This window comes from Phoxinus phoxinus (assembly GCF_949152265.1).
Source record: "Phoxinus phoxinus genome assembly, chromosome: 4".
In the NCBI taxonomy this organism is placed as follows: domain Eukaryota; kingdom Metazoa; phylum Chordata; class Actinopteri; order Cypriniformes; family Leuciscidae; genus Phoxinus; species Phoxinus phoxinus.
In genome coordinates, this window is record NC_136879.1 from 33340956 (window position 1) to 33365861 (window position 24906).

At 37.0% G+C, this 24906-nt stretch overlaps 2 protein-coding genes across 5 annotated transcripts; one reads left to right on the plus strand and one right to left on the minus strand.

Moving 5' to 3' along the window:
- Positions 1-1776: 1776 nt before the first annotated feature.
- On the minus strand, positions 1777-17641 carry nek8 (NIMA-related kinase 8). 2 transcript variants are annotated; one of them, XM_079611515.1, is made up of 16 exons: positions 17510-17632; positions 13353-13462; positions 11700-11905; positions 11139-11371; positions 10911-11042; positions 10613-10821; positions 10086-10165; positions 9705-9892; positions 9476-9623; positions 8817-8893; positions 7562-7679; positions 7244-7394; positions 4609-4772; positions 4375-4527; positions 2476-2634; positions 1777-2295 (listed from the first exon to the last, which is right to left on the minus strand). In XM_079611515.1, exons 2-16 carry the CDS (start codon positions 13397-13399, stop codon positions 2267-2269), a joined length of 2094 nt encoding a protein of 697 aa, XP_079467641.1. In that variant the 5' UTR covers positions 13400-13462; positions 17510-17632; the 3' UTR covers positions 1777-2266. The 2 variants fall into 2 exon arrangements, with proteins under 2 accessions (XP_079467641.1, XP_079467642.1); XM_079611516.1 differs by lacking the exon at positions 13353-13462 and having other exon boundaries at positions 1845-2295; positions 17510-17641.
- On the plus strand, positions 16281-24166 carry rab34a (RAB34, member RAS oncogene family a). Of its 3 annotated transcripts, none has more exons than XM_079611528.1 (13): positions 16281-16322; positions 17871-17906; positions 18220-18288; positions 18508-18571; positions 18688-18779; positions 18856-18924; positions 19336-19437; positions 19526-19590; positions 22252-22303; positions 22654-22735; positions 22906-22996; positions 23137-23244; positions 23503-24166. In XM_079611528.1, the coding sequence occupies exons 1-13, from the start codon at positions 16315-16317 to the stop codon at positions 23568-23570; spliced, it is 906 nt and encodes a 301-aa protein (XP_079467654.1). In that variant the 5' UTR covers positions 16281-16314; the 3' UTR covers positions 23571-24166. The 3 variants fall into 3 exon arrangements, with proteins under 3 accessions (XP_079467654.1, XP_079467655.1, XP_079467656.1); XM_079611529.1 differs by having other exon boundaries at positions 16300-16322; positions 18859-18924; XM_079611530.1 differs by lacking the exons at positions 16281-16322; positions 18220-18288 and adding an exon at positions 17648-17772 and having other exon boundaries at positions 18859-18924.
- The last annotated feature ends 740 nt before the right edge of the window (positions 24167-24906 follow it).

The following is a 24906-nucleotide window of genomic DNA, read 5'->3' on the forward strand; positions in this document are numbered from 1 at the left end:
TAAAATCACCCTCTTATTTTTACCCGATTTGCTTCAAACTTCATCTGTATAATGTAAACACACGGCAGATGTAGACCTGTGAAAGGATTATTGATATCTTAAATACTGTTGCCATGGCAACGCAGCAAACTTTAATATTCTTTTTTAAAGTTTTTGAGACTCTTAGCATGCTTGAAATTGCATGAAACTCGACAGACACTTTACATTTATTGCCTAGTACACTTGTGCAAAGTTTCAGAAACGGGCGTGGTAAGGGGCTCAGTAGCGCCACCTTTAGTCAAAAATGGGGTATTAGTTTTACCTACAGTAACAAAAATCGGTATTTATATTTATCTCCCCGAGCCGGACAACTTTCTAATTTACAGTCATTAGCTCCGACCAACAGGAAGTCAGATATTTTGGTTTGAATGTGATTTGATGGGAATTTTGCCAGTCTCTCTCAGTGTCTGTGTGTGTGAGAGAGGAGGGGGGGCTTTATTTTAACCCTTTCTCTGCTGTGTGGGACTTCTCGGGCACTTTTGGGGCCCTTAACGTGCTCGAAAACTCTTGAAACTTTGCACACAGGTCAGAACCTGCGGCCATCAGGGCCGGCCTGAAGCTGGTACCCGGGCGTGGCAGGGGGGCTCAACAGCGCCCCCTTTAACGGGGTCCGAAAACTTGGTTCATATATCAAACTGAATATTGCATGAATTAGTATGAAACTCGGTACACATATAGATCTCATCGGGCCGAACAACTTTCGTGCTCTAAGTTTTAGGCCAGCCCAACAGGAAGTCGGCTATTATGGGTTGTATGAAAACGCACGCCCCTGGAATTTTATATACTCCTCCAAGAAATTTAATTTGATCTTCACCAAACTCGGTCAGCATGAAGTCAAGACATTGAGGACGCTAAATTGCGGACGGATTTTTGATATCTCGAATGGTTTGGCCGTGGCGAGGAAACGAAGTTATGGCGAGAAAAGAAAAACACGATGTGTTATAACGTCTTCATACATTTATTGATCTTGATGAAACTTCAGCAGTGTGTTTGTTGTAAGAGGCCGATCACATGGATGTGACTATTGTGAGTCAAAGTTATAGCGCCACCAACTGGCAGCAGGAAGTGTTACTTTCAAGATGCTTTTGACTAAAGTGGGGGGGTTATTTTTACCTACAGTCACAAAACTCGGTCTGTATATTATGCTTATCGATCCGGACAACTTTCTCATTTACAGTCATAAGCTCCGACCAACAGGAAGTCAGATATTTTGGTTTGAATGTGGTTTTGTCTCTCTCTGACAGAGTTCCCCCTGCCATTCTCTGTGTGTGTGTGTGTGTGTGTGTGTGTGTGTGTGTGTGTGTGTGTGTGTGTGTGTGTGTGTGTGTGTGTGTGTGTGTGTGTGTGTGGTGGGTGGGGGGGGGGGGGACACAGACAGCCCCCCCCCCCTTTTCTGTGTGTGTTTGGAGGGGAGCAGAAAGACTCACACTGATACAAGCTCTAAAGCAGACTTCTTCTCGACAGTCAAAGCGGGGTTACGTTATTGCCCGTCGTGCACAGGAACCCGAAAGGCAACGGGGTGGCGGCTTTATATATATATATATATATATATATATATATATATATATATAAATAAATATAGCTGCAAGCAGCGATGGAGGGCCCAAGCCGGTGGCAGCGCCAGCCCGGTGCCTTTAGTGTAACTAAAGGCACCAGGGTGGCGGTGCCACCGGCTTGGGCCCGTAATCGCTGCTTGCAGCTATATTTATTTATATATATATATATATATATTTATTATTAAAGCTTTTATTTATAAAAAAATATTTTGGCCACAAATAAGAACTCCCACATCAGAACAGTCATCATGTCCAGCAGGCATACATTTATGATATATTTTAGAAATTGTGCTTTAACTTCTAATTAGGTGGAAACATAAGCAGCACTTATAAAAATAATATATTTTTTCTTCCATTCAGTCCGGCCTCAATGAGGAATCAGGCGTTATTTAACATACTACATATTTATGATTAATTTGAACCTAATTCAGTCTAATTTATGTACACAAAATATGTAATACTGCAAATAGAGAATTAGTGCAATTCTGCTGTTATAAGTAAACAGTTATTTACATGTTAAAAAAAAGCTTTACATAGCTGGAAATCATGTTACATTGTAAACGCAACTGCATGGCTTAATTCTCAATGAGGCGACAGTATTGCGTCCAATCCCTCAATCCTTATGCCTCTTCTGCGGAGTGTGTGGAGGAATTTGGGCAGAGGCAGCGCTGTCACTTCGAAACAGGCTCTTCAAAAAATGCTGAGGGAAGGAGAGAAATGATGAGTAAGAATATAGGCACTGTGTTTTAAGGGCTGATGAGAGAACAATGACAACAACATTTGTAATGCCAAATCAACAATAGATAACTGCAATAAATACATTACAATAAATGCCTAGATTCTGTAAACACGAGTATAAGTTATTATAGCTGCACATTACGTTTCACAGCCAACAGTGTGTTTCCATGGCAACAAGCCACTGACGTGACAGTGAAAGGGTGGCTCTCATCGAGCTGCACTGTCTTTGGTATCCCAGAATCCTCTTCTTTCCTTCCAAGTCGACCACGTGCCCCTTTACCCCAGGTGTACACATCCCCCTCTGCCGAATGAAGGAGCAGAACGTTTACTCACAATTCTGAACACAATTTGGCTGAATAACATCTTTGTCAGTCTATTTCTCTGCATGTCAGATCCTGTGAGAATCATGAATGAACAAAGACAACATGAAACAATAAAGGTCTTCAGAGTCTTCTAAGCCTCTGGGACACAGTCGGGGTTACATGCTGACCTTTAGCCACATGTCACATTAATTAACCTACCTGCCCCCACTAGAGCACATTCTGTGACGGGACAAATTGATGGCTTGATAGCAGCCTTGTCTGGGATGCATGGCATTTATTTTGAGCTGATGTAGTTTGGTTGTCCAGTTCAATGTATATATATATATATATATATCTATTCCAATTGTCATTAACAATGCAAAACACTGACGACCCACTCTAGACATTCTAACTATAAGTATTGAGTAATTTTGCGACTACATGTCAGCTTATTCTACTTACACGAACCCTAAAACCTATAACCCTAACCTAACAGTCTACTAATACTCTAATGAGAGTTAGTTGACATGTAGATGTAAAGTTACTTAGGCTATAGTTAGTAGAATGTCTAAAATGGACCATCAAAATAAATTTAAAAGTATTAGTTTAAAGGGGTCATGACATGAGAAACCAAATTTGCCTTGATCTTTTGGTATATAAGAGGTCTTTGTACCATTAAAACGTCCTGCAAGTTTCATAGCTTAAGACGTCCTCCCGATTATAAACGAATCATTTATTTAATCAAGCTCTAAATACAGCTCGTTCTGGATCCATGGTAAGAAGTGACGTCACGGTACGAAGTGACGTACCAGCGTTTACATAATGACCGCCTCCAGCAGAAGACAACTACACTTTAAGCGCAAGACAACTACGCTCATTTCGTATCGTTGTCGCGCCCGCGCTCTGCGCGCCTCACAAGCGTTCAGTCGACGGACAGCGAGTGGGTCTGTGTACAGGGAAATTACGATGCCACGCAGATGTGCTGTTCCTGGCTGTGGACAAACAACATCTTTGAATACGCTGCGAAAGATCCAGTCGTCAGGGAAAAATGGATGCACTTTATTTTTTGCGGACGTCTCAGTCACGGCAGTGTTAGTTTAAGCGTTTGTTCTATACATTTGAAGGATGACTGTTTTGAGAACAAATCCCAAAATGATGCTGCCTTTGCCAGAAAACTGTTGCTCAAAGATAAGTCCGTGCCGACTATTCTGGGCTCAACAACGACGACGCAAACTGTAAGTAATGTATTTAAAACTTTAAACTACTTTTTAAATACGCCGAATCCGCAAATATTCTGGCTGGGGGCGTTAATAATTGATGCATAGGCACTGACGTTAGCCAATCATAACAGTGGGCGTTAACACTGAACTCTTAAAGGGGAAACACCCCCAAAACAGACTGTTTGAATCAGAGGTTGAGAAACAGGGTGGGAAAAGGTCATAAATCACTACATTTTAAAAGTTTTTTGTAAAAAAAACTATAGTAATACTATAATTGCACCTAAGGGAACATAATAATAAATTTAAAAAACCCATGTCATGACCCCTTTAATAGAAATAAATATTACCCTACCCACAAACAATATTGTCATCATGTCTGGATGCATTGCAGTAATGTAAAAAGTACACTTTGTTGTCACAAAAAGATTAATGACAATACAATTTTAAAAATGTTAATTCGCTTCATCAGACTTCAATGTGACCTGTTCTGTGAGATTCACTAGTATATGTCTTGTTTACCTGCTCCAATGGCCAGAGTGAACGCATCGCCACACGCGGCCATGGTGATTCCCTGCAGTCCTGAGACTTGATAGGGCACTCGACTGGTTCTGCGGGAACTGCAGCCAAGCTGCCCGTGCTGGTTACTGCCGAAGGTGAAACACTGACCTTTCTCTGCATTTAGGGCACATGCTCATAGACTGTGAGTCGGTCAAAACAGCACATTGAGTTGTAATGTGAATGAAGTGCTCTGACCTGTGACTGCAACAGAGTGTGCTGTGCCGATGTCTACGTAAACAATCTTCTCAACATTTAGAGGAGCAGACTGGACAGGGTGGAACGTGTGGACCTCCTCCACCTGACAGTGAGATGAGGGCTCCTCTGTGCCTGAGACCTTGTCCAAACCCAGCTTGTTAAATCTGCATTTAAGATGGTTATTTATTCATTTTTTAACTCTCAGTGAAAAGTATTGAATGTGCACTTGTAGTGTACTTCAGAATATAAAAAAATCTACTTGCAGATAATATCATATTTATCAAATAAAAGGCCATTTAACTGTACGGTACTTAAAGAAAGTACGTTTAGGCCTGGTTTCACAGACATGGCTTAGATTAAGCCAGGATTAGGGTTTAGTTCAATTAGGACATTTAAGTAGCTTTTAGAAACGTGCCTTAGAAAAAAAAAACATTACTGGTGTAAATCTTGAGACAAAACAATGGCATTGACATATTTTAATGTATGTCAGTGTAAGTTGCTTTCAGTTAAAACAGCTCAAACGTGCATTTTAGTCTGGGACTAAGCATAAAGCCGGGCATTTAATATCAATGTTTCTTAACAGACTTGAGTACACTTTTCAAAACTGCACTTTGTAATCATGTCAAATTAAAAGTTTACTGTCGAGTACATTTGAATTTTGAATAATCGTTTGTTGTGCTTACAAAAGAAGTACACTTACTTCCGATGTACTAACTAACATACTAAAACACTTCTGAAGTACTTGATTATAATTTTAATGCAGATTGCTATTTGATATTACATTTAAAGTTAATGTATTTTTTTTTTAAATGTAATAAAATGCATCTTCATCATTACAAATATATATGGCAAATATATTGAAAATATTTGTATAATACACAAATATATTTAAATACATTACTTACAGTACAAGTTTCAATAGAAATGATGTTAAAGTATATTTTAGTTTTCCATAAATGCTTGTCAGTACATTTGGCAGTACACTTTATTTTAAAGACAATAGAAGTAATTTTGAAATGACATACAAAGTCTAAAGTGCACTTAAGTCTAAAGTGGGTCAAAAAGCACTCTAAAGTTCAGCTAATTGTATTCAATACAACATTTAAACTACAATACATTATTTAATTGCCATTAACATTCAATTAAGTGTCAATCAGTGTCCTTTTTTTAAAGTATACTACAGTGTACTTCTTTTTCACAAAGGGCAACGGGTTTATTCTGAAAATCTGCTTTAAGTCTGTAAGGGTCATAAACAACGATATTTAGCAGTCAGATGGTGCGGCTGACAGGGTGTGACTGTTATTTAAAATATGGTCATTGTGTTGGTCATTTCCTGTGATGAAATGTCTTCATATTTCACAGTCTTTTCAAATGCTGAAGCAGGAATGAGGAGTGTTAACTCCCTAAACTGGTTTGGCAATCTGTGAAAACTGCCTAACATAAGCAAAACTGCTTAGCAAGACATTCATGGAGATTTTTTTTTTTACATTTTGACATGCATTATTATTTATAATTGCAGTTAGACTCATACCAGGCTTTTGAAAAATCCACTTTGAGGCTCATTAACCAGCAACATGTCAAAATAAAGACAGTCAACACCTCAACCAACCACATGCCGTCTGAAGCTTTGGTAAATTATGCTGCCTTCAAGTCATGAGAGCACATGATGTCATCATTACTAATGGGAAATCTGGGTTTTCTGTGAGCCCTCTTTTTATGTCTTAAAGACGATTAAAGAATTGTGTCAGTAGCAAATTTTGAACTGGAAAATATTTTTATATTAATGCTGATTATATGATTGAACATGTACATACTTTGAACTAAATATTCACATTACCCATCATCCAATGTGGAAGACCGAAAATAAATATAGTAAATAATAAATGAATAATGATTTACTGTGCATTTTGTTGCAATGCTAGGAAAAGTTTCAGGAAGTGAAAAAGAGAGAAATAGTGTGTGCGTGTGTGTGTGTGTATATATATATATATATTACCGTTCAAAAAACTGGGGTCAGTAAATTTATTTAAATAATTTTATTCAGCAGGACAATAAACTAATCAAAGGTGACAGTAAAGGCATTTATAATGCTACGAAATATTTAAAGATTTCTATTTCAAATAATCGCTGTTTTTTTTTTTAGCTTTCTATTCGAAGAATAATGATAAATATTTTTTCACAGTTTCCACAAAAATATTATGCAGTACAACTGTTTTCAACATTGATTATAATAAGAAATGTTTCTTGAGTAGCAAACAGCATATTAGAATGATTTCTGAAGGATCATGTGACACTGAAGACTGGAGTCATTTGAATCACGGGAATACATTACACTTGAAAATATATTCGAATAGGAAACATTTATTTTTCATTGTAATAATATTTTAAAAGTTTTTATTTAAGTTTTACACTATTTATGAATAAATAAATACAGCTTTGGTGAAAATAAGAGACTTCCTTCAAACACATATTAAAATTTTACTGACCCCAAACTTTTGAGTTTTATATGAATATAAATAAAATTTGCAGAGATTACTCCAGTTTTCCCAATGTAATATAATGTTTTATTAAAGTAATATGATGTTTTTCATACTGTTTTTGTCCTTAATGAACTGCGAGAAGACATATGGAGTACCTGTTGTTCCCAGAGGCCAGGATCTGGTGCTGTGTGCTCATGATCATGGAGCAGTCCACCCCACACAGCACACGCTGGGCTTCAAAATCAGCTGGCAAACTCACCTGCTCCGGAGAGTTGTGGCTGTCTAGAGTGGCCAAACCAAGCCGGCCTGTCAAACACATAATACAGAGTGAGTGTGGCGGAGAGAGAGAACGAGAACGATGGAGCACAAAATGCCAGGTCTGCCTGGAGGCGCTGCTGCTGCTGTCTGCAAGAGTACAAAGAGGAACACAAAGAAACACAGTATTCAAGTGACAAGTGATGTTGCTCATTTACCGTTGTCTCCTCGCCCCCAGGAGAAAACCTCTCGCTCATTGGTAACTGCCAGAACGTGGGATGCTCCACAGGACACTTGGACCAACTCATAACCCAGAAGAGCCTCTACTATCTTGGGCTGAATACAAAGACAGGAACATGGAGAACTATGAGTATAATTAACACTAGATTTTCACATTTTGTAAAGAAAACACTGGAGGTGTCCTGATTTGTCGAGCTCCGTTCCTGAGTCAACATATTTTGTTGATCCTGGAACAACATTCCTGTCCAAAAATTTAATCCTAACCATATCCCTATCCGTAAGCCTAACCCTACCCACAAATTATCCCTAAAATCAGAGAGAAATGGTAGGTGAATAACACTGATGTAGAAGCACCCAACCCTGGTTGTAAACCTAAACTTGATATAAACTGTAAACTTGTCCCTCAAATCTGATTGGTTGATTGAAATGTTGTTCCAGGATCAGCAAAGATGTTGATCCAGGAACATGTTGAAATCGGGATCTGCGTGTAGGACGCCAGCATGTTGCTACAGGAGAATTGTGGGTGCTTTCCAAGGTGTTGCTATGCAGTTGCTAAGATGTTTTTTTTTTTAGCACATTGCTATGCAGTTGCTAGGGTTTTCTGTTTGGTTGCTAAGGTATTGCTAGGTTGCTTACTGGCCCAAGTCTCTATCACAAGTCGAGGCAGGATTTTTCTGATGGCAGCTTTGGACCCAGCCATTGTTTTCACATAAATTTACATTTACATTTTATATTTACATTTATTTTTTTAAATGTCTATTTTATTATAATTATAACATTCATGATTATTTATTTTTGATCTATACACCTATAAAGACAAGCTTTCTTTAGAAAAATCTAATTTGCAATAATAGCTGTAAATTATACAGTTATTATAACCGTACAGGAAACTATTTGTTTTATAAGTATTATATACTATTATAGCATTGTATTAATATTTAATTTTTCAGTTTTAATTTTAGGTTAATTTAATTTTGTTATGTTTTAATTTTTAATTTTTTCATCTAATATTCATATTTCATTTTCAATGAACACATTTTTTTTTTTTTCATTTTAGTTTCAGTAAACAATGAGAACTCTCTCACACTGATTCCAGGCCAGTGGATCATCTTTATTTTTGAGTCCTGAGGTCAATACTTAAGGTCCGGTTGTTTAAAGCCTTAGCTTCCCTGAGCAAGCATCTCTAAATATACCACTGCAAAAAAAAACAAAAAACAGATCATCTAAATCTACCTGTGTCACATCGTTGCAGCTCCCATGTCCAAGACAACCATTGCTTCCACTTCCAAACGTCATGATTATACCTCTGTCTGCAGAACCGAAAGCAAATTAGGCAGATTGTAGTTGCTCTTGCATATAAACAAAGAATTAAACAACAATTGTTTCTCCGTCAGTGCAAACCGCTGCACAAGAAGAGCAACTGAGCTGGAAGTCAAGCCCTTTAATCCTCTATATCTGCTGGGGACTAATGATTCCCCTGCAGAGACGAATAGTTATAGCATATCCTTTACTCTAGAGCAGACAAATGTACACCGCTGTGCTACAATGCCAGGGGACAAGAGATTAGCTTTGTGCAGTGTGAACAAATGCTGCTTAATGAGCTCTGTAGGAAGGATAGTAAAAAGGGGTGATTACATCCTCCTTTCATCCGTTTTTCATTTTATCGTAAACGTTTAAATCTCTTTGTGCTTAATTTTGCAGAGACAGGCTTAAAGTCATGTCCACTTTGCAGCTTCAGTCCAAGAACTGTCCACTTAGGCAGTTTGATGGACATGTAAAGTGACTTAACCTTGTTTGTTTTGGTTGTACAATATGTGTCGTTAGGGCCGGTTGATTCTGAAATCGATGATGCCACAACCTGCTCGGAAAATTCTGGATTGTAAAAAGCACACCTGTTAGGCAGGTGGTGAAGAGATCACCACATGAGACAGATTTGATCGTGACACCAGACTGTCCCTCCAGGAAGCGGGAGATAAACTGGGGCTGCATCTGCTCAACAGCACCGGGCAGAGTGGGCTCAGTGGATCCAACCGAGGGGGCCTGGCATAGAGTCAAGCCGAAATTAAAATTAAAAAACGGAAATAAAATATTATTGATACTCAAGAAAAGTCATCATCTCACCTCCCATGTGATGAGCCTCCCAGATTTGGTGATGCCCATCTTCTGTGTGCGGCCCAGGGACACTTGTATAACCTCTGTGTTTAACATGGGCAGACGCAGAGGAGTGGAAATGCCACTGCCCCAGGTGTACACTGAAGATAAAGGCAATGGGTGCATCATCTTTGTTGAAGTTAGACAGGACAGTCCTCCTAGTGGATGAAATGGAACAAATGGCACCAGAAAATCCTCATGCTGACAGTCAAACCAGCAGAGCTAAATGACAGCTTACTATGAACTCCAAACCTGATGTTTAATCAGCAAGGCCCAGGTTGGATTAATAAAATATTCAATGATGCTTTAAAATTAGTTAATATTATAATATTTAGGGAAATAACACCCCACCTCTGGTTCTGGAACTGGTCACGCGTCCACCAGGTCTTCCATGAGGGCCTGTCTGTGCATTAGAAAATGGCTTTTCTATTCTAAAAAGAGAATAATTGAATCCATTTAGTAGCCAAACAAAGTGCATACGTGCATTTACAATACTTAAAGGATTAGTTCACTTTTAAAATGAAAATTCTGTCATCATATACTCACCCTTAAGTTGTTTCAAACCTGTATGAATTTCTTTCCTCTGCTGAACACAAAGGAAGATATTTAGAAGAATGTCAGTAACCAGGCAGTTTTTGGTTCCCAATGACTGCCATAGTATTTGTTTTTCCTACTATGGCAGTCATTGGGAACCAAAAACTGTCTGGTTACTGACATTCTTCTAAATATCTTCCTTTGTGTTCAGCAGAGGAAAGAAATTCATACAGGTTTGAAACAACTTAAGGGTGAGTATATGATGACAGAATTTTCATTTTAAAAGTGAACTAATCCTTTAACGTGTACAATTAAATGCGATAAATAAAATAAAATAAATCTACCTGCGCATTTTGACGTTGCCTATGTCAGTGTAAAGATTGAGCAATGGCCTAATGCAGACGGGATGAGCCATTATCTCATTGAGCTGGGGTCTTTTGGATGGGTCCAGATTCAGCATGTTGAGAATTAGTTGTCTCAACTCTGGGCTGTAACGATCCGAAATGGGGGCAAATGTGCCACTCATGATCTTCAGCACCAAGGCTGGCAGGTTCTGGAAACAGAGAAGTTGCTTAGCTTGTCATTCAACATTACTGTAATTTCAATATCAAGACAACCAGAAAATAAGAAAACATGTCTTACAGCTGCCTCAAAAGCTCTCTTGAGACTAGCAAGCTCATAAAGAACACAGCCTAGGGCCCAAATGTCACTCTTCTGGTTGTATGGCTTTCCTTCACACAGTTCTGGAGAGATATAACACGGTGTCCCCACAACCTGTCACGAGAAGGAGAATCTGGACTGTAACTAAATCGCATGCTGTCAAAGTCAAACTCAAATCATTGCAGAAGTACAGACAATTGTGTTACTTACAGTATAAGCTTTGCTCTTGCTAACAAGAATTTTCGAGATTCCAAAGTCTCCTATTTTGACTATCATCTGGTGCTTGTCTAGGAGTATGTTCTGGGTTTTGAGGTCCCGGTGTAGGATGAGTTTATTGTGCACATGATAAAGGGCCAGTAAGATCTGAACAAAGAAATGTAATATTGTATCCTCATCTAACAATGAGTTGCAGCGTTTCTGAATGTAATCAGCCAGGGTTCCACCTAGGATAATCATAAAGAGAAATATGATAACAGATGCTAAGGTTATTGAACCATAATTCAAAATGCTTATTATATTACCTATTTTATTATATTTTGCATAAAGAAAATGATTGTCCATCATATTTTTTTTTTAAATTGTGACATTACTGTGATGACAATTCTTTTTTGTATGAAAAGGAATACAGATTAAAGGCTTTAACTCCTACCATACACTTTAAAAAAAATTTTTTTTTTTGCATCACTGTAATAAATATTATGAATATTTGTCCCTGACTTAAACTGCAGGAACACATAAAGTGACCATCAAGTGAGTGAAGAAAGTGTATACCTGGAGCATATTCCATAGCGATCATTAGCGCCTTGTCCTCCAGGAAGTTTTCAAAATACTCAATTATGTTGGGGTGGCTGAGTAACTTGAGGACTTGGCATTCATTCTGGGCCGCGAGACGTTCATCACGGGACATCTGCTCAACTGGGATTTCCTTCAAGATCACCAGCGCGCCATCGGTGCGTCTGCGACAAAGGTGCACTATCCTGTATCAGATAAAAAGTCAGGATGCAGGTCAATGTGTGGATTTGTTACATTCAATGTAACAATGTCAAGTTTAACAGCTGCATTTAAAGTTGAACAATTTTAGGTTTCAGGATAGAGGTTGAAATAACAGGTTAAAGTGTACTGACGAATGTACGGACTACTGATCACTAACCAGGGTTAAGGTTAGGGTTAGTTGCTTGTAATTATGCATCATTGTTATTACTAAAGTAAGTGCATGTAACTTCAGTAATTATGCCAGCTTAAAATAAAGTGTTACCGAATTTAGTTTATTTAACTTTAAACTAGTGCTATCTAATCGATTAATTGCTCATTTTAACACACTAGTTAAAATTGCAATCAAGTATGTATCACGAGTGGTCGCACAATAGAAGCGCACGAAGAAGAAATCTCTGGAACAGTCTTTAATACAAAAACTCAACAGTACAGACAGAAAAAAACTCAGGGAATCATTGGAGAAACAAACCACTAACATTAACGAGACAAGACAAATAACTGAATCCTAATTTTAAATGTACTTTATAGTAAAACTGTTAATATTACAAAGTGCACTTTTTAAAAGTGTATTGAAGTGTGTTAAGAAAATGTCATGAAAGTGCACTCTTTAAGTAGCCTACCTTTTAAAATGCCTTTTATTTCATTTATATTATAGGCCTATTACCTGCACCGTTTAAAAAACTTTTAAGATTTGAAGTACCCAGTCAATCTATTTAATGCACTTCTTTTACCACAAGGTTTTGGTTTGATCAGTTTTAAAAGCTAATAAACCCTTTACTTTTAAATTTTCTTAACCTACTTTACTTAAATACAAATAAATGTTAAAACATTTTTACTTGTCCAAAATGTGTTTTTAACGCTAGAAACTTTGAATTTTGAGTAGGCAACAATTTTCACACTGAACAGTTTCCACATTTTAACGTAGCCTATAGGCTAAGTGAGAAACAAAGTGTCTGTTGAGAAAGTGTCTCTGAGAAAAGTAATTGTTGCAACTGGACCGTTAAGATTCTAATTTTCGATAGTAATTCCATTAGGAAATCTGTAAACATTCCAAGGAAATTTCAAACGAGTAGGGCGAGCTATTCATTGCCCAGCAGTTCTTTTTGTCCATTTGAAAGGGAGAGTGTCGAAATCTTTTTCAAACTCTTAATGCAACTGTAACTCGTTGTATAGGGTGATAATGGCTCTGTAACTGTACTGATGGAATGCGGAAACGCGAGACAGTGATGCGCTGTACATTCCGCTACAGCTCGCGCTGATTCTGAGAGGAGAGCTGCAGATTTAAAGCTCTTCAACTGAGTTCCTCAAGAAAAACTTCTACCGAGTTTAGAGCGTACAATAATATTTTTGTAAATCAACTGGTTCAAACAGACGAATGCACATCACTAAAACCATTTCGCGAACCAATAACGCGTTCGTTGTTTTATTTACCCGAATGCTCCTCTGCCGACCACTTTAATCTTCTCGTACTTCTCCATGTTTTCTGGATTCTAAACGCGCCCCGTCACCATAGGCAACACTTCCTGTACCCCTACAGAGTTCTGGATGGGACAAAATACAGCACATGAGCAGGGGGGACTGACTCTGACACATGTTACTTAAAATGTCTTATTTGTGAAGTTTGTGTTCAGTTATTACCTAGCTTACAAAAAATTGTCTAGTATAGGGTATTGTGGGAATACTAGCCTACTTTTGAATGTTCTCAGAAGTTTAGAACCATCTGAAAAAAGTAATATTTGTACGTTTAAACATTAGACTAACATCCTGTTAAAATGTTTCAGAAAAATGTTCCATGGATTATATAAATAACATTTTTGTACTAATGTTTTGATTAGGCCTATTACATTTATTCATTTAGCAGACCCTTTTGACCAAAGCGGCTAACAATTGAGGAAACAACAAGCATTAAATCTTAAAGAGGCAATAAACACGAGAAGTGCTTGTAGTTTCAGCCATTGCTCAAGGCTGTATTTCTTAAAAGCATGAGCTAAGTTGATCTTGGCCTATCAAGACCAGATCTTTAAAGGGGGTGGAATCACACATTCTACTCAACACCGCATAACACAGGTAAAACCACCATGACCAGTGGACTGCCTTTACACAACCTTACTATTGTTCACTGGTGATTTAATGTCCTACAGCTGAGATAAAATATTTTCTTGGCTTATCTTTATGGTGACCTCCTGACCTTTTTGGCCGTAGGAAGTGATTTAGACCTCAGTTAGATGCTTTTAAACAGTTTGCTCTTTTTCCATACACTGAAAGGGAATAGCAAAATTATAATAAAATAATTGTTTGATTAATTTCACAAGTTTCAAAACAGGATAAATCATCTTCATCGTCTGTTCATGCTGACAAAGTTCTAATATAAAAACACGTATTAACCCAAGATGAAACTCTTTCATTTCAAAGGCTATTTTTAAATTATCCAAGAGCATTTAAAAGAGGTAAAAGTATCAGTACTGTAAATAATTATAATAGGTATAGATATGTTTAAAAAGAATTAGCAACGCCTAGAGAATGAGTTTCGGCAGTGTCCTTTCGCCTCATATTGTTCTATTACAAAGCAGTTCCGGTGAGTATATGAACACTGAACATTCCTGATCACTGACTGTCACATTCTGAGGCATGAAACATTTCAAACTTGGATTACAGTGTGCTTTATGGGATAAACCAAATATGTAACCAATCTGGTTCTGGAAAAGTAAAAGCATAGTTTCAAAACAGCGAGGACAGCAATAAAATAGGTTTCAGCCTAAGGTTCTTTTGTTTATAAAGTTCATAATTTTGCTGTAGCCTATTATATGACTCAAATCTCCTAAAAATATCCAGGTCATAAAAATAATCTTAGGTTGAGCACAGCTGACCTGAATGATTGGATGGAGGAGGGCTAGAAAAAACACTGACCGCTGTGAAGCAACCTTTTTTATGCTTATTACTGGTTAGTTTCCCTAAGAATTTCTGCAGTATCAGCCCTGAGCAATTTCTCAGTTCTCACACTTTAGTGAGACTCAAACAGATTTATAAAATTCAAATCATGTAAATTTGCTTAAACTGTGACTTTATGTCATTTAATGCTATCTGAATTAATTCTACACTGAATCAACACAATGCAATATTTTTAATAAACATTTCAACTAGAGAGTATTGGCCATATTAACACTTGGTGTAACATATACATTATTAATCTGATTAAATTAGCATGCACTGTGCATTTTCATCTTGATGTAACATACTTATTCATAAACATGGCAGTAATTATTAAACAGAGCAAAGAGACTGTGGTTTAACAGAAATAGAAGTGGTTTGAAAGGTGAAAAGTTCACAAAATGACCTTTTCAAATGTGCTGAAGCCTTACTCTTGGAGGTGTATTTTTATATGCTCTACGCCTTGACATTTAAATATTCAATTTCTATTTAAACATGCTTCAGTCCTCCGCATTCAGAATAACAACATTAGAAACTGAACAATAGGCTATTAGAAACTGCAAATGTGACTGAATAATGAAATGGTTATGTATTGAAGACATAATAATAATCCATTTGATTAAAAAGAGAAAATTCTTAATAACCTGAAAGTTAACTAAAAAAGATCCAGAATTGTCTTATTGCCGAGTCATGATTAATAGCCTATTGCATGTTCTGAAGTATGATTACTCAACAGTATCATTTATTCAGCAAAACCTAGTTAAAAGACTGCACAAAGATCCATACAGACTGCACAAAGATATACAGACATCGACAAAGGATCTGATCTTCACAATCTGCTAATTTCATTGCCCAGAAGGTACAACAAAGAGAATGTAAAATCTGATATTCTTTAAAGTTCCACCATATTGTCACCAACTAGTCTGTTAGATAATGAAGAGCCCACCATGAGATTTATTTTTGTCTGCTGCCCTCTTGTGGCTGAATCTGGCAAGAAAAAAATATCTTACAAGTGGTGGACTCAATTAATTTAAGTGTAAACTCGATTACATAATTATATTGATTGATAGCCTACATTTAAATTCATTTTTATGCTAAACTTTTATAATGCGTAAAACGTTTTGTTGCTTTTTACTTACAAACTCATTGGACTGTTTTCGGACAATTGGGTTTTAAAATTATTTCAAATATGTTGAGAACACAACGGGTTAACGTTTCTATTGCCTATGGGTTAACATAACACCAAAATCAGCGACTCTGGTGGGACTCGAACCCACAACCTTTGAATTGCCTCGTTCAACCTAGAAGTCCAATGCGCTATCCATTGCGCCACAGAGCCCGGCCGCTTCTATAGATGGGCCACGTGATTCTTCTTCTGCGGGCTTATGCCTGTCCAGCACTGAGTTTGCATGCTGGGCAGGAATGACAGGTCCTCAGGTCGCTACACATTGATGCAAGGTTCAAAATGCAGAGGTAATGTGATAGTCTCCAAAAACCAGCCCAAAAATTGCAAAGTGCGGGTGATCCCTGGATTTCCCCATCCCCAATGGATTGCAAGAAGTGGCCGCCATTTCGCGATTGTTGTTAATTCGTAGAATGAGCGCACATTTAAAAAGGCACCGCTGGGATTCGAACCCAGGATCTCCTGTTTACTAGACAGGCGCTTTGACCAACTAAGCCACGGCGCCGACCGATGAGAACACTACAGGGGGGGCGAGCGGCTCGAAATTAACCCTGGCAACGTGACTAGCTTGTGGAAAAGCACTAGAGGGCTTGAAAGTGTTTGAGAACTGAAAATAGGTAGTAGGCCTACTAGCCCATAACTTGAACAGGTAGCCTACATTACAGGAGAGAAAGACGGTCCACTTGTATACAATGGGAGAAATCGCAATCATCAATATGGCAATTAAAAGATCCAATCGCATTTTTCATTGCTGCATTGACTGTTTGTTTACTCTACACGTGCACATTAGCTGGACCATATATTGGGCAGACAATTAATTTATAAGCAAAGTTATTTTTAATACAAAGTTATAAGGTGATGAAAGTCTACATTTTAGCTTATCTGATGGTGGCGCTGGAGGTTTTGGCGGGAAACCCTCCCTCAAATTGGTCTGCGGACAATATTGTAGCCTACTCCATTTTGCTAACAAATACATTTCTCTAACAAAAACAAGATAAGCTGCAGTTTATAATTCCAACATTCATTCTAATCACATAGGCTAGGCTTCATATCATAGCCTGCATCTATTCTAATAAATTCACACAAAAAATGCATAGGCCTATGTAGCAGAAAAACAAGACGGGTTACACAGATCTTTGCAAAGCTGAACAGCGATAGGCTACATATAGCCTAATATTATAGGCTATATATTATAACATTAGCCTATATATTCATGTTAATTTATATACTTTTGCAATATTATAAATGTCTTTACTGTCACTTTTGATTAATCCAATGCATAGGCCCTACTTGCTGAATAAAATGTTTAATGTATTATGATATGACTAAAACCACTGTACAACCCAGAACTTTTTGCAAGGGATGCCAAAAAATCACGAAAACAAACTTGTTAATTGAGAGCAAATGGTTTCTAAACACATATTTTAAAAAGAGAATAAAAACATGGCATTTTTTGCAGCGTTTGCGTGTGGCCTACCTTTAAAAACAGATGACCAAACCCGGTCATAACATGTATAATAACATGCTAACCACCGTATTAAAAGAGATGCACAACAACTTTAGTGCCGTATACGGACTTATAACCCTGGGGCTGTAGGGGGCGTTTGCTATCCCTCTTTCCTGGTTTTGGAGAGGAGAGACCGGGGGATTGGAGGAGACATCTGTAGCCTATGCAGTTCCCAGCGCTTCCGTCGGTGGGAGACGGAATATCCTTCCGTTTTCTTTAGAAAGTTGGAAACTGTACGTGATAGATGAATGTTTATCTCCCTCCAGTTTCTTTTCGTTTTCCTTTTTCTTGCAATAAACGTATAATAGCATTTCAAATTTCTTTGTCTCAGGAAGAGAGCGCTTTACATTCACAGAAACGTCCTGAGGTAAGAAGCACACGTTTGTTTGTAGCAACAGTGTTACCGAGCACGGATATGAGTTTGGAAGGATGTAAGAAGAAAGTGGATTAAATTATGTATCGTTTGTTCTTAAAATGTGACGTTTGGAATGTTTATGTAGCCTATCCAGATGAGTCATAAAACGCATTAAGTAGCTACAGTATTTAATAAATCGTATGTTCTTTATAGCCTAGTGTAGAAGAAGCTACATATTACACCAAAAGTAGACACACAAAAAAAGGCACCACAAAAAAGGTCAAACACGTTTTGTCACAAATTATGTGTTTTTCTTTGTTCTCAGATTGACTTTGGGATTAACGAAATACAGATTAGTGAGTCATCATCACCCATGCCGCTATTTAGTGACCAAGTAGGCAACTATTTAAAACTAACACCTACATATTCGTTGTTCGATGACGGTCAAATTTACACATAAGCTAAACTAAACTAAAATATCCTTATTTTATTCATGCAAGTCTCCCTCTCTAGAGCCTCATTCTGAGCAGCCATGACTCATTCCTTCTTTAATGGTGTGTGCCATGTTACAAAACGCCAAGCTGTGATTCACAAGTTTGTGGTTCTCCTGTAGGAACATCATCATGAGTGTACTGCCCCCTGTGCGAAAAGACCGCATAATCGGCCAGCTTCCTAAGGTACATGTTTTACACACAATGCACTGATGGTAGTGCTTGTTCTGAAATTACTCAATTGGCCCATTTCCTCAAGTGCTTCCTGAAGTAATGAGTGTTAATATTCACTCCTGTTGTAGTGCTTCAACAAAGGCGCTGCTTTAAACACAGAGAATGAATTCCACAGCAAGGTGAAGACGGCCTGTCAGCAGCAGAGGACAGGAACCGTGGGGTGAGAAGAAGTTATCTTTTGTTTTGCTGAATCGGTGGTTTATGCAGCATTGTTTTATCCTGTGCTTTTTGTCCAGTAGGTTTAAAATCTCCAAGGTCATTGTAGTGGGTGATCTGGCAGTGGGGAAAACCTGTTTGATTAATAGGTGAGCAAAGTTGCAGAATTACCTGATTACGTCAAAGCAGTCAGCTTGCTTTTAGTTAGTGATTGGCTGAATATAGTAATTGGTAACACTTTACAATAAGGTCTCATTTGTTAACATTTAGTTAATGTATTAACTAACGTGAACTAAAAATGAACAATACATTTATTACAGTATTCAAATTTGTCAATGTTAAATGAATGAAAAATGCAGTCATTCATCGTTTGTTCATGTGAACAAATAAAAATTTATTATAATAATGTATTACCAGTAATAAATGTTAAAATGAACTAAGATTAATAAATGCTGTAGAAGTATTGTTCATTTTTAGTTTAACTAAAGTTGATTACTAATGAAACCTTATTGTAAAGTGTTACCTAGTAATTTAATCTTTTTACAATTTTTTTTCTTTAGATTTTGCAAAAATGTCTTTGACAAGAATTACAAGGCCACCATTGGTGTGGACTTTGAGATGGAGAGGTTTGAAGTTCTTGGAGTCCCCTTCAGTCTACAACTGTGAGTTTGACCCAAATTTGATGACAAGCCTAATTATTTCTAAACAAGTTATTTATACAGCTATATTTTTGTGTTTTCCTTTTTTGAGGTGGGACACTGCAGGACAGGAGAGATTTAAATGCATTGCTTCTACATACTACAGAGGAGCTCAGGGTAAGGAATGGTTCACCAGAAAATAACATTAAATAATACAAACATGTAACATATAATATTAATGTTAGTAACAGACAATGTTAGCACATTAACACATTTTTGCAGTTTTATTGCACTGAAGTACGAAGTATAGCAAGAGTAGGAACAGTTATTAAGTCTCATGCCAAAAATAAATAAATAAGCCCAGATTTTACAGTGGATGAGAAACCATCTTGAATTGCTCCCGCAGCATATTATGTAAACTTCATTTATGACAAAGAACTACACAGATGCAGATATTATAACAATCTATCAATAAATGCGAACACGTTGTCTTCTGCCTCTGACTGCTACGGATTGAAGAACACGCTGAATAACAGACTAAAAGCCTGCTGCTGGTTTCATATGAGTTTTAGTCTCAAGTCTCATTTATTTATATAGCCCTTTCTACTACAACGTAGACCAAAGGACTGTACATCTAAAAACAAGAAAAAACATACAGCAATGACAGAGTCAACAATTAAAAGAAACAGAATTCAAATGCGTTTTCACACGAATTTTAAAAACATCAACTGACGGTGCAGATCTAATATCAGGGGAAAGAGCATTCCACAGTCTAGGGCCAGCGACTGAAAAAGCTCGATCCCCTTTAGTTTTAAGACGAGTTCTTGGAACAAAGAGCAGTAAACAATTAAAGGACCTTTGGGATCTACCAGAGTTCATGAGTACCAAGTCCTTGATATATTCCGGGGCCAACTCGTGAACAGCTTTATAGACATATAACAAAATCTTATACTGTATCCGATATTTCACAGGGAGCCAATGAAGCCTTTTCAAAATTGGAGTAATATGCTCCCTTTTCTTAGTACCAGTAAGGAGCCTCGCTGCAGCGTTTTGAACCAGCTGCAATCTTGAAATAAGAGATTGACTAATTCCTACATATAGAGCATTACAGTAATCCAAGCGTGTGGAGATGAATGCGTGAATCACTGTTTCCAGATCAGGAACAGACAAGAAAGATTTCATTTTCGCAATAGTCCTTAACTGATAAAAAAAAATTTTAACCACATTTTTTACCTGATGGTCAAACATAAGAGCAGAGTCAAAAATTACACCTAGATTTCTTATTTTAGGCTGAACGTATGTTTCCCATATACCTAGAAAATCGGTTAAACCACTGTCCGCCGCCTTCATCCCAAACACCATAACTTCAGACTTGCTGGCATTTAACTGCAAGCAGTTTTGCTGTAACCAACTAGTCACCTCCTTTAAACAAGCAACAAGGGATAAATTCGGGCTTGATCCACCAGCTCCAATCGGTAAATAAATCTGAATGTCATCGGCATATAGGTGATAAAATATACCATATTTCTTGAATATTTGGCCTAGAGGCAGCAAAAACAGAGAAAAGAGAATGGGTCCCAGAATTGAGCCTTGAGGAACTCCACAATCCAGAGAAACTGACCTGGAAGAAAAATCCCCAATCCTGACAGAAATTGAACGCCCCTCTAAATATGAGGAAAAACATTTTAAAACCGTCCCTCTCAGCCCTACAACGTGTTCCAAATGATTAATAAGAATATCGTGATCAATTAAATCAAAAGCTGCACTAAGATCCAACATGATTAGCGCCCCAGTATTGCCCGAGTCTGCAATAAGTAATAGATCATTAGAGACTCGCAGCAAAGCTGATTCAGTACTGTGTCCTGCCCGAAAACCAGACTGAAAGACATCGAACACCTCGTTCCTTGCCAGAAAAGAACTTAACTGAGATAAAACTACCTTTTCTAAAATTTTAGAGATACAAGGCAGCTTTGAAATGGGCCGATAATTATTAAAGTCCAACGGGTCAAGAGTAGGCTTTTTAAGAAGGGGCTGAATAACCGCCTGCTTAAAACTTAAAGGAAAAGTGCCTGTATAAAGACTGCAATTAACAATAGCAGTAATACAAGGCCCAGTATAATCGAATGTCGCAGCCAACAAATCAGAAGGCAAAACATCCCAACTAGCAGCAGGGCGTTTCAACTTACCAATGATAAGGCTAATATCCTTAATTGAAACCAAATCAAATTTATCAAACGTGCTGACATTTTTTAAAGTATCTCCTGTCAAGCCATTCCAGTCATGAAAACCAGATCTAATTGTGTTAACCTTGTCCAAAAAGACATTTAAAAACTTCTCACAACACTCAGTGGATGGTAGTATTGAGACAGTATTTGAGTTTACGAACCTATTAATAGATTGAAACAAGATTTTAGGTTATTTTGAATGCTGAGATATAATTTTGGAAAAAAAGGCTGATTTAGCATCCTTTACAGCCTTCTGATATCCCATACGTAAATCACGTAAAATCTGTTGCGAGATCATAAGTTTATCTTTTTTCCAAGCCCGTTCTGCTCGCCTAGATTGCTGTCTAATAGCCCGAGTTTGTTCATTTAACCACGGCTGATGATTAACCCTACTATGCTTTAAATGGGACGATCACAAATTATTGTACATATTACGGACTTAATTGAAAATTTGTAGGGGGGCTGGTTGGAAATTTAGGGGGGCTAAAACCCTCTTAAAATGGGTCTAGTGATGGTTAGTAATAATAATGAATATGTTTTTTCCCATTTAAATGTTTGTGCCCTAAATTTTGAGATGGAACAATTAATAAACTTTTTAATTTCCTGTTTCCAGCTGTAATCATTGTGTTTGATTTGACGGATGTAGCTTCACTGGAACATACAAGGTAATTTTTTTAGTTTTTATTACAATCGATTGATCCACGTGCATCAGTATTCCTTTAAAATTCATATGTCTTCATTAACGTTCTGATGACGTTTCCACCAGTGTGAGGTTTGAGCAATAATCCCTCACCTCCAGCAATCTGTCACTCACATGATATCACAGAAATTACAAAATGACCACGATCCAATCAATGCCCAAAGGACGAAATCAAGTCCCGCCCTTCATTTCATATCTTTTTTTCTAGTTTAAGATGCTGTATCACTTGGATATACATCACAATAGGGAAGAAAAGATGATTTTTTCCATTTCATTCTTGCTTCACACATTAAAATGTATCATCCTCTTCTAAAGGCAATGGCTAGAGGATGCAATGAAAGAGAATGATCCTACAAGTGTATTGCTTTTCTTGGTTGGCACAAAGAAAGATCTGAGTGTGAGTGACCATTTTTATTTTATATCAACATTACTGTATATTATTTTAAAATCCTTAATTGTAAATAAGTTACATATATGACTCTGTAAATATGTTATATTAAAGTTCAAGGCAATGCATAATACAATATATGTGTATATTTATGTCAAACCAATGCGTCTTTGCTGCAGTCTCCTGCACAGTATACTCTAATTGAGCAGGATGCCATTAAACTGGCAGATCAGATGAAAGCAGAGTACTGGGCTTTGTCCGCTTTGTCTGGTAAGTTAGACAATACTATAGATTAGTATATTTTAATTGGATTTGCGGTTTCAATTTTGCGGTCATATTAAGTATTTGGGAAACCTTAGGTCAGCGTTGCTACTGTTAATGTCGTGAAATTATTGTTTTTGTGACTGTAGGGGAGAATGTGAGAGAGTTTTTCTTCAGAGTGGCGTCTTTAACATTTGAGGCCAATGTACTGGCAGAACTGGAGAAAAGTGGATCCAGACGGATTGGGGAAGTTGTTCGTAAGTACAATAAGGACATTATTATATCCATGGAATTTGATTGCATCATGAAAAATTGGCAATGACATTATTGGTCCCTTTGGTGCCCGAATTCATTAAAGAAAGTCATTTCAGAGGATGAAAAAGTTATTACATTTTTATAAAAGGTTATGAAACAATGGTTTTCTGTAGAACAGCGTGGACTGATGAATAGTACATATAATCAATATTGCATTTGCATTTAAATAAAACATGTATACTTTTTTTTTATCCACACAGAAATCAACAGCAACTCTAATAACCTGTATGCAACTTCCAAGAAGAAACAGCCTAACTGTTGTCAGTAAAGACTGACATTGTGAAAATGCAAACATTTGCACCAAAAAATAAGGGTACCAAAGCAAAACATGCACACAAACTTACATGTACGCACATAGGGAGAATATTAAACGTGGGATGGACAACCACAGCAGTGTGGTTTATTATTCATAGGGTGTTACAGAATATCCGCTGGATAAAAGAAAACATTCCTTTGTTGGACAGCCTGAGGTTTGCATTTTTTTTGTGGCAAAGGCGGTATTCTGTTTTCCCAAGACTTCTGCACAATTTATGCATAATAGTTATTAGTGATTAATTATTATATTGTGTTAATTGCAAATAATTTTTTTATTTCACATTTTTGCTTATTTTACCATAAGCAGTGATTTTAAAAGGTACACAAGAGGATCATGCATGAGTTGCACAAAAAGCAAACAGTGATAACTGTATTTTTATAAAGAATCCTGTGTATTAAAAGGGTACTTTATCTTGATGTTATATAGGTATTCATTCATATAGCTTCAAAATGAACTTTGCTGTAAAGACTTTATAAGTATTAGGACATGTATACATAGTTTTCTGTGATTGACATTTTTATTCTAAATAAAATGCTTTTCCTTTTTTTAAATGAGCTGTTTATTTATTTAAAAACCTCTCACAATAAATAAAAGAGGTTGTTTTTTCCAAAAGTCCTAATATTAACAGTATTGTCATGTTACAGGGTTTCTGCGGGTCTTAAAAAGGTCACCCTTACAAAAATGAAAGTCTTAAAAATGTATTAAATCAGAGTTTATAATGTCGACATGCCATTAAATGTTGCATGCTTTGCAAAAAAATAATATCTTCCTCAGTATTTATGTCCTGTTTCCAATACAAATATCTAAGCATCTACAAATCAAGATTAATTTACTTGAGATACAAATGCAAAATGAAGAAAAATGTAACAAAATTAAGCGAGTTTATGCATTTTACTCATTGCGTTTCTCCTTTGACATTTACATTAAGGGAACATATTGACGTATTGGTTTCCCTTAATTTAATTTTTCTTTATTTTTACAATTGGTTTTGAAAAGGACTTTAAAAATTCTTAAATTCATCTTTAAGAATTCATCAACATTCAAAGTTAGAAATTGGAGTTACAATACTGACCTCTATTGGTTATTGTGTGTAACAATTACATGATGACTAATTCAAACATGAAGTGTGTAATGGATCTAATCCATTTAAGATTAGAAAGATCAGTCCTCAAATGATCCATACATCTCCACACACAAAAATGCACAACCTCTGAATAATATCTTACATATTATGTTTCTCTAAATGATTCAAGGGCTGATTCCCCTTTGGTATTTCACATTTTTACAT

Bases quoted from the DNA above. Each gene is read 5' to 3' on its own strand.
- nek8 (XM_079611515.1), bottom strand. From the start codon at position 13,399: ATGGAGAAGTACGAGAAGATTAAAGTGGTCGGCAGAGGAGCATTCGG. The intron at 11,906-13,352 runs GTAAATAAAACA...TATCTGATACAG, and splicing joins GTCGGCAGAGGAGCATTCGG to GATAGTGCACCTTTGTCGCA. The intron at 7,395-7,561 runs GTAAATGAGCAA...TGTGTTTGACAG, and splicing joins CTGGGGGCGAGGAGACAACG to GCCGGCTTGGTTTGGCCACT.
- rab34a (XM_079611528.1), top strand. The intron at 18,780-18,855 runs GTGAGAAGAAGT...CTTTTTGTCCAG, and splicing joins CAGAGGACAGGAACCGTGGG to TAGGTTTAAAATCTCCAAGG. The intron at 18,925-19,335 runs GTGAGCAAAGTT...TTTTTTCTTTAG, and splicing joins AAAACCTGTTTGATTAATAG to ATTTTGCAAAAATGTCTTTG.